General features: G+C 36.2%; 1 protein-coding gene across 4 annotated transcripts in view; it reads left to right on the top strand.

The window, feature by feature from the left end:
- The window catches only part of MAGI2 (membrane associated guanylate kinase, WW and PDZ domain containing 2), a 771385-nt gene that overhangs the window by 681891 nt on the left and 77172 nt on the right, over positions 1–12322 (top strand). For 3 of the 4 annotated variants that reach the window (XM_082759166.1, XM_082759165.1, XM_082759163.1), the window contains one exon: positions 512–701. In XM_082759166.1, the coding sequence (XP_082615292.1) occupies positions 512–701 (190 nt within the window). The remainder of the gene's footprint in view (positions 1–511; positions 702–12322) is intronic. The other variant, XM_082759164.1, reaches the window with a different exon arrangement.

The following is a 12322-nucleotide window of genomic DNA, read 5'->3' as shown; positions in this document are numbered from 1 at the left end:
TTCTAGGTTGGAAGAGACCTCAAGATCATCGAGTCCAACCTCTGACCTAACACTAACAGTCCCCACTAAACCATATCCCTAAGCTCTACATCTAAATGTCTTTTAAAGACTTCCAGGGATGGTGACTCAACCACTTCCCTGGGCAGCCTGTTCCAATGCCTAACAACCCTAAGTAAAGAACTTCTAAGTAAAGAAGTTCTTCCTAACATCTAACCTAAAACTCCCCTGGCGCAACTTTAGCCCATTCCCCCTCGTCCTGTCACCAGGCATGTGGGAGAATAGACCAAAACGACCAGAAAGATCACACCTTCCCATGAGCAAAAAATTAACAAGTTTGAACAAATAATTTTATAAACAGCACAATACTCATCATTTATCTCAAAAGACAGCAAAGAGATTTGCTAATTTTACAAAATACTTTACCTTTTACTGAAATCACTGTCTTTAGCCTGATTGTAGCAGTCACCATTTTTGAAAAACACCTTTCTTGTCTGTATGTTTTTTATTCCAGATGATGGAACGATGGGAGAATCAAGGCAGCCCTCAAACAAGCCTATCTGCTCCAGCTCTACCACAGAATATTCCCTATCCACCCACTCTTCACAGGAGTTCATTTCCCGATTCAACAGAGGCCTTTGATCCACGGAAACCTGACCCATATGAGCTGTATGAGAAATCAAGAGCTATTTATGAAAGTAGGCGTAAGTGAAAATCCTGTTCATCCTGCTGACCATTTAATATTTTAAGCTTTTGCCCATGAATGTGGTGGTGTTAACACAGTTTTCTTTAATTAGCTTTTATAATTTAAAGAAAGCAACTATAATCCCTGTTAACATAAGCCATTAAAATTATTCAAAAAATCAACACTTGCATATATTCCTAGATCTTTCTATATTTTAAAGTTTGACTTTCACAGGTTTGTTTCCTGATGTTTCTGCTCTCCTCATTTTGACCCAAATCCTTAGTGAAGAACAGTATGCATGCTACTATATTTTGATGTTACTTCTCTTAATAGTTAACCAATTTGAGGGTGTGAAATTATCAATACAAAATAGTTCCACTTACTTTTACTTTGAAGTGAAGTTTATAAAATATATTTCCATATCATTTGTTTTTATAAAAATTATTTTGACAAGTTATGATGTTGTCCTTGGTAGTTAGAAAGAAACCTATAATCCTAACAGGCACTATTTGAGGATCTATTCAAAACAGTACTGAGCTAACAAGATGTCCATTTTGATTTCATGCGTTTTTAATCATAGAATCATAGAATGGTTTGGGTTAGAAGGGACCTTAAAGATCATTTAATTACAACCCCCAACGAATATACCACATATCTTCCACAATAAGAATAAAAGTTTAATTAATTAATTTCTCACTGTAAAGAACATTTTAGCTAAAAACTGTTATTCTAAAATGTCCAGAGTTTTAATGCTTATTAAGATCAAAGCTTCAAAATAGTGTGTTGTTTTTTCTTTATCTGAGATTTTTTCATAGCTGTTTTCACTTGTAAGTATCAGTTTCAATTCATTTTAGAAATTCCTTATTCTCTAATCCAAATTATTTTATCAATTACACATAAAATATTGCACTGCAACTAGTCCAGATAAACCATTTTATATTAATTGAGCCCTGTGACATAGAGATAAACCTAAACTATCCCAATCCATGATATGGGAGGTACAAATGGGAGGTTAGTCTATGATAAATCATAGAATCATGGAATTATGCTAAAACCTGTGTTTAAAAGACCTAATTGCATTTGAGTTTTGTTCAAGAGGCAACTGAAAGTTGTACACAAGCCTTCTTCAGACATATACCTAGTGAAAATCAGAATTAACAGCATGAAGCTCTTATGCCCAAAACAAGAAAGTGAGGGATGTAAAGCAAAACTGCAGTAATCACTCCTCAGATTTCCAAGTATCCTGATTTTCCAGATAATCCTGAAAGCTTTAATCTGTTCTCTTCTGACTCTTACATCCTACAGACATTTCTTCTAAGTCTTTACTCAACATTTCCCAACGAGATCTCTTCTGCATTCGTTCATGTCCCTTGGTCATAAATAACCACTTCCAAATGTCTTTGATGTCACTGTCATTTTTTTTCATACATGCCATCAGCACACATTTTAACAAATTCAGTTCCTCATGGCTTTGATTGCTTTTTGTTTGTTTGTTCATTTTTCCTCTACATAGTACTAGCATTTCCTGAAGTGAGAGAAACAACAGGCAGGAAGTCCATTACTGAGACAAAAAATTGTCATCTAAATTGAGTGCATGGGAGAAGGTTTCAAGATAATGCACACTTAGTTTCCTGCCATATGGCTTTGTCAGGCTGGTTGTCTTTGGTGAAGACATACTCTTTAAGGGTACAGGAACAGTTCAGCTACTTTTGGGTTTAAGTAGTTCTTATCTCAAAGCAAGTTTGCCTTATATTCTGGCAAGACCTGAAAAGAAAGAGGTTCATCTTCTAAAAATAGTGCAAAGAAGTGAACAATCATGACCTGGAAAACTCTAAACGAAAGAGGTAGTGTTAGCTTTTTGTTTCTCTCACAGTGAAAGTGTTATTAAGCAGTTCTTTTTCATACTGCTGTAGTTCTGAATTTCTACAGAACCTTTTATCAGAAGATCTCACCACAGTCGGCACTCACCAGGACCTTTTCAAAGCCTCCTGCTTCCCCATCAAGGGAACGAGTATGTTAAGCATCACAGCATAGTTGTGTGAGAAGCACAATTGACATGACTCAGAGCTGAGAGCAAGAGCTAGATCCAAGGAGCCTGATTCACAGGCTTTTTTGCTAGATATACTCATCCCTACCTAATGATAGCAAGACAGGGTCTCCAAGCATGAAAGCACCACAAAAGAGGATCATTTTCATTCTACAGAAATGTTTTTCTGCCCTAGGCATGTGAAGGGCCTACATGACCTTGTGTAATAGGGAGATTTCAATTTTTAATAATCACATATGAATTGCAAAAGACTACTGCTACTGCACTGAAAATGGTTTTGTAGAAGCAGTTCTACCAATACAGGTTTGAGATGAATCAAATGATGCATTAGTACACAAGTGGAGTACCACTGTATTTTGTAAATCATAGCTCCTCGGAAAATTGTTTGTCACCCATTACCTGTTCTCTGTCAGCTCTCACCTCTTAGCTGCCACCTGCATCTCCTGTCACCTGCCATCAGCTGCACACAGTAGCTCAAAGTAGCCAAACAGGAGCATAAAGTGTTTCCCAAGATTGATGATGTCACATCCTCCAAAATTGCTGCCTAAAAGAAGGGAAATTATTTTCTTCTTTCTCATTCCTTTCTGCAGCTAAATCTCTTATTTGTTTGTATCCCTTCTTTTTTGTTTGTTTTAATTTATTTCTTCTCCCCATTAAAGAGAACCTATGCAGCTTTCTGCTGTAAACATTTCTTTGCCAAACTCAGAAATTGAGGAGGAGACCTGCTCAAATAACTGGATTATTTTGCGTTTTTCCATCCAACTGCACATTTTAGATGTCTTAAAGGCAAATCCTTTGACTTCTTTCTCATGAGAGAAATATGTCCTTGTATGTGACAGCATTGTGACTCTGCTGATAACCATGGAAGTCAGGCACAGAAGCTCTAACATGAAACATCAGAGCAGGAATTCCCTGTTAAAGAACATATTATGAGTCCTTATGCACCAGTTGTTACAGGTGTAACTGGAGCTCCACAGAACTCATTCTCCTGAATTTAACATTTTTGCCTTTATACATTCTCCTTATATTTTCTTTTGAACAGTATTTGTTTTAAACACACAGTTTAAAACCAACTTTTTTCAGAGGTCTGTATAGGCAGACATCACTTAAACAGGGGACACAGAGCTGTTGAGAATCATAATGCTATAGTATTTCTCCTTTTATAAAATGTGTAATAGAATTTTGGTTTTATGGTCCTCTAAAGAAAACAACAAAATGAAACCTTTCTTTACAGCAGTAAGGTTATGTTTCTCCTTCAATAAGTATTGTAGTCCAGGACTGCTGCTGTGATACAGATATGCCAGTAGGAAGAATGAGATAAGCTAGTGATAAGCTCTCATTAAAAGTGAAATCTGAACAATTACAGATCCACCTTTTACTGGAAGGACAGAGGTTCCTTCTTCAAAATCTTGCATGTTAATTTCTCTCCTGACCACAGTGAATTCCCCAAGTTCATTTCAAATCCATCATCTATCTGTCTTATGCATTGTAATTTTTTTTCTTCTGCCAGACAAACTGAAAAAGAACCAAAAGGCAAAGTCCACCAACAGCTGTGAAACATGTAAATAGTTAATGTATTAGCATCATGCATTATTAGCCTTCATGAAATAAGGATGAAATTCTCACGCAGAATCAGGGTACCAGGCAGGCATTTTAATACGTATTCACAGGATGCCTTTACTCTAAAATATCGCTGCAGGTATTCAGAACATATACAATAGAAAGCATCAGCAACAAGCAAGATTTGTTAAACATTATTCTGATCAATACTGTGTAACTTTGAAAATGCTATTTTTACAGAAAAACACTAAGGCCATCAGGGCTTCCTAAATATGATATTCACAGGACATTAAAGAAACAAACAAAAAAACAATCAGGTGTATAGAACTGAATGTGTTATCACCTGATGGGTCTTTGGCATAGCCTACAGCAAACCACAATTTTCTAGTCATTGTTTGTTGGCTGAAGGCCTACATAATTGAACTCAAATATTTAGGGAGCCTTATCTTCAGTCTAAGAGGTTTCACATTTTTTAAGGTGTATGAAAACATATATATATATGTGTGTGTGTGTATTTAACTGCAAACTATGAAGTGTAATATTTGGTACTATGGTAGTGTTAAATACATAGCAATCTGAAGTATTACAGAAATATGAAGTAGGTTTTTTTCTATGGGTAGAGGGTTTGGGACAGAGTCCAGAAAAGAAGATTCTAGTTGCAAATCTTCCTTATGCTTAGTTTTGCATATATTTAAAACTTTCTGTTCACCAGTTCATGTCTCTTATATCAGTGAGACATGCCTGCCTTCACTTAGTAAATAAGAGGTTATTAGGAAACTACTAATTATTATGTTTTATCATCAAACTAGTCCTTGACCTAGAGTATGAGCAAGGCAATTTCTCCAAGTAATTTCTAAATAGTACAGGTTGTTTTTTTCCCTGCATGTTTTTCTACCTCAAGCAACAGCATACAGAAAAAGGCTAAGAACTTATATGCCATGACAAAATGGATTTTCTGCTTATAAGAACTGACAGTGAAACCTAAAACATTTTCAAATGGAATTATAAGAAGATCATCATCGCAGTACTGTGGATGTAAAGTGATTTTGATTGCTGGATTGTAAAGCAGGTCCCAAATGACCTATGCTAATATGAAGTGTCAGTTTTACAACCGATTGTAGTATTAAAGATGCAGTATTCCTTTCTCTCAAGCAATTTACATTTTACTAAGAGGTATACAAATAGATTTTCATCTGCAAAGTGACAGGGTGTACTTAAGATGTCAAAGTAATAATCTAAGTAAGAAAACTGACTTGAAAGCATTGGAGAATTGGTCACAGGTTATCATCTCCTGCTGAGCATGGCATGAGACCAACGGAAACAGCATTGCCTGTGGACACTTTCAAACAGCTCCTTGCCATGTTTGTTGAGGACATTGTTACATGATCATACTCATCCTGTTAATGTGTAAAACTCTCTCATGGGTAGGACTGAGATGCTGAAACATCATTTTCATTTCAGTTCAGACAGGATTGTGTCCCAGCTCTTGTTTATTGTTTATTTACTTTCATAAACATTTTGCAGATTTTTTTTCAAAACTATGACTTCTTAAAATGTTTTTATAGAGTGTAATTTATTTTAAACTAATCATAAAGCCAGATCTGCAGGTTTTTTACTATCCTATCTTCTGACAGTAAATCTACCTTTTGATTTACCTGATATGGAAATTTTGATATATAGTAAGAGCCTTTGAGCTCCCATAGTAGTCCCCATAGTTCAAATTTATTTCTGTTATATGTCAGTCTATGATTCCCAAGCCAGAATCATACACCTTCAGCAGACTGAGCTAATGAAGTTCTTCCTGGGAGGAGGAGTACAAAGATGATGAACATAGCAAATGTGGTTTCATATTCTGATATAACTCCACTATCAAGCTTGAGGAGGAAATGATCCGACAGAAGAGACAGGCAGTCTGTGCCCATGCATCGGCTCTGTTCATAGGTGATAGGAGCTTGACAGGTGACTCAGTCAAATCAACAGGAAAACCTTTTGCCTTTCTCCCCAGCTGTTAAAGATCAGAGCTTCACATTCCTCAGCTCTTGAAGACATCGTTAAATCCAGTTTAGATTTAGGTCTACACAGTTGTATTCACAATGCAGTAATCACGAAACTATTTAGTCCCTATCCATCAGAATTCTCCCATTCACTTTTTCTTCCCAAACTTTTTTTCACCAGCAAACACAATAACAGGAGTCAGCTAGGTTATTTAAAGAAGCATAGTGTAGGTATTTTTCATTTCTTTTCAAACACTAGGATGTCACTTACACCCCCGTGGATTTTTCAGGGTGCTTTCCCCATAAGGAACGATTCCTCTTCTATTTCATATTTCAGTTGTTTAATACAGTTACTATCGAAAAAGGGGGGTTTATTATTATTATTATTTATTTTATTTTATTGGCACGTTGAACTGATTACTGGTTAGAAAGATGAGAAGTGACTTCCCTAAACTGTACTGTCAAATGTTCTTATTTAGATGCCTATCTTTACTGAAACAGACTTGTTTAAACTCTGCCCTTATTTTCATAGTTTGCAACTTCAGGAGTCTTTCAGCTGCATCCACTAAGTAAAAGAGCCATTCCCCAGTTCTTGTTCTTTCATTTTGTTAATGATCAGAACACAGGTAACGATCTGACTGACGTGCTTGATCAGATTACAGCCAGCAAATGCTAACACACATCACATGTTGCATCTGACTTCATTCTTTAAAAAATAAATACTTACAAATAAAATAAGTGTTTTAACTGATTCCCAGAAAGTAGGCTGGTAAATGTGAGTTTTCTCTGAGATCAGATAGAAATATGGATATCTACACTTTTTATGTGTGTGAAAATCTTTGCAAAGAAGCAGTGTGTAATCTGTGTTCCCCCAAAGAAATGTAAGAATTCATGATATAACTGTATTCATGACTTGGAGTTAGTTGTAAGGAAAGCTCATATTATGGTTGTTTTGTTCCTTGCTTCTGAGTGTCTAGAAATTCCTAGAAATTTCTCTTTATATTACAATGTTTAAAAATAAGATCCAAGAAGCCCTGAAAAGACTTCTGACAGAGGGAACCCTGAGTCGAATACCACGTTGTTTTTTTCCCTGTGTAACAGCTGGTCCAATAAAAGGCACTACAAATCTTCCTTCCTAGCCAAGACCTTATCAAGTTAGCAACCTTGTTTTCTCATCCTGCAAACAGATGGATAACAAGAATATGGGATATTTGGTTCAGGAGAGGTAACCAACAATAAAGAGGATGGAAACAGCTATTAAGCGCTTTACTTAAAGAAAGGAAACTGGAATTGAAGAAACCAAGAAGCCAGCCTCTCATCCTATTTATTATGAATTCTCTCCTTATTTAACAGTTACAGAGAGGGTATCTCACTGGTGATTGGCATAGTAGCCACTGTTTGAGCTCAGATAAGATCTTCATTTTATTTTATCCAATTTATTGAGAGAACTGAATTTGTGCACCACCACCACCCCACCCCCCCACCCCCCAAAAAAAATGTTCTGCTTGTCTACACGGTCAAGAAGTAATGGGATAAAACTGCAGCAAGGTAGATTTGATAAAGATTAGATAAAAATCTCTAGATGTAAGGGTATTTTATAAATACTGACTGAGATTTCCTAGAGAGCCATAGTAAACAGAAATTTTCAAGAACAGGTTAAAGCATGTGGATCCAACAGGGAGCAGATGGGCTGGATCTGGTCTTTGACCAGATAGAGCAGGAGATAATTGTATGAGCAGCAAATAGCTTCACAATCCAGAGCTTCCTCTTGCACTGTCATCTAACCCAACATGGGAAGTATCACCAGTGAAATAGCATTTGGAGGAACTGCTGCTGGTGCTGAAACAGTTGCTCCCAAATGAACCATCTCCACTTTTGCCCTTCCAAATACAACCTTTTCCATGCAACAGCATGAAGGTCTCTGCAGCCCACATCTATTCAGTTGCCATTGTGAAAGACAGAAGAAAAGAAAATACCTACCTGTACTGGGAAAGATGTCGTCTGTGTGTAGGATGCTACCAGAGGTTTCTGCTAGCCACAGGAATAACAGAAGTTACCAAAACTGGATCACCTAGAGATAGGAGACTCCTTACAGCAATGTTCTGATTTCTGTTTCAGCCTGCACAGATGCTGGGTAAATGGATGATTATCTAGAGTTTTGTGATTTTTTTATTCTATTGAGATAACATCTATGAAAACCAAAAAAAAAAAAAAAAAAAAAAAATCAGGCAGTACAGATGCCTTGATGACTTATTATCAAAAAATAATTAATTCTTCTCTTTACTGCTTTAATTTTAGAGAAGTCAAAGATATAGGATACGGAGAGGGAGGACACTTTGGATGCTCTTTTCATACTAGTGAATCCTCTACACTCTTCCTCTGTCTGCACTTTGAAGGTCTGTTCATGGCGGAAGTGGTAGTGGGCAGTCTGATCTCTTTATCCTGGCCTCTCCAAATATGCCTTCTGCTGCCACATTTCCTGAGAGGTGGATACAGGGAGATTAATGCAGTCAAACTTTAGAAAATGCCAACATGAATTTAATAGTAGGGAAATTCAAAGTTTCAAATTGCCATACATAACGGGTAGCTTCCTATAAAAAGTACTTCAGAGCTTTTTATAAAAATGATCTTGCTAGAGTCTGTCAGCGTTTGGTAAAATTATCAGTTCAGTTTGTTCTAGGCAGATACAAGGTGCCAGGACATGCACAGATGATGTGCATTCTGCCTAGCTGAGGACTAGATGCAACTTCATCTTCCCTTGGAAGCCACTGCTCTGCAGAGCCTTTGAGCCTGGTGCTATGAGAGCTTTGGAAAGAGCTACCTATATCCCTGCATTTGCCATAGGCAGATGTTGCTATAAGAAAACTCTTTCTTATATGTTAAATGTTATACAAATATCATCCCTCTTTAAAGTTGTTTACTGCTTGCTAACAGTTTGCCTATCTCACGAGCCCAGTCATTAGATGATACTCTATTTTTCAAAGTGCCAGGGAAATAATTACAAATATCCTGCTCTACACACAGACACAAACTGCTGGTGGCAAATTCCACCCAAATGGAAAATAGTTTTGCTCTATTTCCAAAAAAAAAAATAAAGGTCTACATTTTGGTTTATCTTTCTGTAAATCGTATGTTTAAGAACTTTTAGGCTTGATTCAACATCTTCAGCATAGCAAAATAACAAGTTTCAGAGGTGTGAATTTCTAAACTTCAACAACAACAACAACAAAAGCTAGATGTTGAATGGTAGGTTATGAGTAGAACTTATAAATAAAGCCATGAGACTTTATATGAGGTTCTCCAGAGGCAGAGCAAAGACACCCATACAGGAACAAAAGCCAGATGAGATTTAATGAGACAAGCTTTGAAAGAAATTAGACCATTGATGGTCACTTTTGTTTGGCCATAACAAAAATTTACCAAACTGTACTGCTAACTTAAAAATAAAATAAATAAATAAATAAATAATCTTAACATAGCAAGTTGTTCCCCGATTTGTCACTGAGCACAGCCTCTTTCACTTTACTCACTTTGCTGCTTTAGGCCTAATCTAAGGGATATTGGGGTTACTGGAAGCAGAACTGGAAAAAGAATTAACCAATCTTACAGCAGCTCAAAGGAGTAATTCTAGCTGAATGACCAACAGAAAGGGCTTGGGTCCTTTCAAACATAAAAGCTTATCAAGACTATCAAGATGAAATTGCTTTCTGTACATTAAAATCATTCTGCCTCTTTTAAGAATTCCATTAAAATCCTGAAAAGCTGTGGGTAAAAAGAATCATTTCTCCAAGTTTGCAATGGAGCAGCATCAGTTTCAAAGGTGCTGGTTTTTGGAAGTTGTGCTGATGGGATAATTTACATTTAGATAACACCTCTCATCTCAAAGGATCCCAAATCCCGTTAAAAAATCTAAAGCATGTGAAAGAATTCCTATCACCACCAAAGTAAAGGCATGCAGCCACCCAGAAACTAGAACACTATAGCCCACATGACATCTTCCAACACAACAGGTGAACATGCAAAACACTGTATTCAAAGGGCTGTTCCCATCCACTTGAGTACCCAGACCGTATTTAGACCATATTTTAGACTTCAGGTAGGCTGGATATCAGTCTTGTGATTTTGAGCAGATCATGGCATGGTAGAAACTCTAACTAAAAATAATAATAATAATAATAATAATAATAATAATAATAATAATAATAGTAATATCATAAGACATTCAGTAGCCTCCATCTTCATTTTTGGGGAAATGTCTTTTCATTTATTCAGTATTGACTCAAGTGAGCTATGAATTACTCAGCTGCTATCACTGCAGTCCATGCTACCTTTATGAAGCAATGCACCGGGCAGGTATCGTTAGTCCAAATTCTTCCAAGGTGATAAAGAGTTGTTCATAAAAGACATAGTGTCTTCTCATCTCCCTCTCTACATCCAAAGGCTCAGCTAAAAGTGCTGCCCTCCAATGCATGCTGTGGTCTCTTTCTACCTGGAATGATCGACTTAGTCCTATCTTCTGTCTCAGGAAGATAAAATTCACTCAGCTGTTGAATCCTTGTCCTACAGATGCTGATGTTACAGATCTTACCTTATTCATTACCTTATACATGAAATATGACTGGAAATTATATTTTGGTTTAGATTCATGTGAACATACTAGTGCTTTATTTACCTATTTACTGTCAGTAGGCCAATGCCTACTTTTTGTCTGGGATGTTTTGCAACTCTGGATGCTGTAGGGATCATAAAACAAGCTCTTAGTTACAGCACTTAAAAATCAGCAAAAGAAGTGTAACGGAATTCAGCTATAGATTTGTTTCTGACACCTCTAATACCAGTAAAGTATCTGTATATGTTTGCAGTTTAATTAAATAAAAGCAGTGGTCAAGTCTTCTAAACACAGTCATTAAACTTTTCCTTTTATTGCTGTGCTTGAATAAGCACAAATATTGTCACTATTGTCCATAATTTAGAATGCACTAATAATTTTTCTTCATCATAAGCAATGTTCTGTTAAAGGAACATTACCATCTTTTTATCCCTTTCACTCTGCATAGAAATGGACAGGGAGGTCTACATCTAGCAGGAATATGTACATACACTGCTTAGGAAGTCAGGAAGGGGGGGAAGAGAAAAAAATATGTGCAACAGGAAGTGGAAATTACCCTTTGGTAATTCAAAACACAGCAGAGAAAGTGATGCTGCATCTTTAAATAAATTGAGAAATTTATTTCAACTTTGATTCCCCATTTTCCTATTCAGAACAAGTGCTGCCCAGGACTGGTTTTCGAATGGATTCCTCTGGCAAGTATTCTTCAGCCTTCATTGTCCTGTAAACTAATTGTCCTTCATTTTCTGTTTTAGTAATTCTTCTTTCTTTAATCACTTCTCTAGAATACGGGCAGTCATGGCTGCCAAGTCACCATTTTTTTTTTTGTATGAGCTTTGCAGGGTTATAAAATGTTAACTCTAAATCTTTTTTTTTCTTTTTTTTTTTTTCTCTCTCTCTTTTTTTTTTTTTTTTTTTTTTTTTTTTTTACAATAGGTTTATATTTCAAGCAAGGAAAAGTATTTTTCTTTTTCTTCCACCAGTCTTTGTGTATGTTTTAAAATGTTTTACATCTGCTTTCGTATGTCAGTGTACACTTTATAACATAAGAATATTTCTCCATCGTTCGTGAAAAAAAAATCCATCTTCATTTGCAAAAGAACAGAACTGATGCATTATGCAGACCCAGCCATTCCTTGCTCCCATACATATATCTTGTTCTGAAATAAAAACTAAAAGCAAATGCTTTCAAAAATAAAAGCTTTTAGTGGTATGTGAATCAACATCTGTCCTGTAAAGTGGCAATGAATCTGTTTAAAAAATAGTAATATGTCATTTCCTGATCTGATCTTAAGTGAACAGTTAAAACAAGGCATCCCATACAAAGGTTGCTTTGACAATCCCATTAAAATCTTTTCTAGTCTTACACAGCTTGAATAAGGCTCCTAAATTAAATATGATTTTGTGCTGTTTTTTTAAATCCTTCAGAG

This window comes from Aythya marila, assembly GCF_965140915.1.
Source record: "Aythya marila genome assembly, chromosome: 1".
Taxonomy (NCBI): domain Eukaryota; kingdom Metazoa; phylum Chordata; class Aves; order Anseriformes; family Anatidae; genus Aythya; species Aythya marila.
Note: the sequence above shows the minus strand (reverse complement) of the source record. Positions and strands in the feature narration are given on the sequence as shown.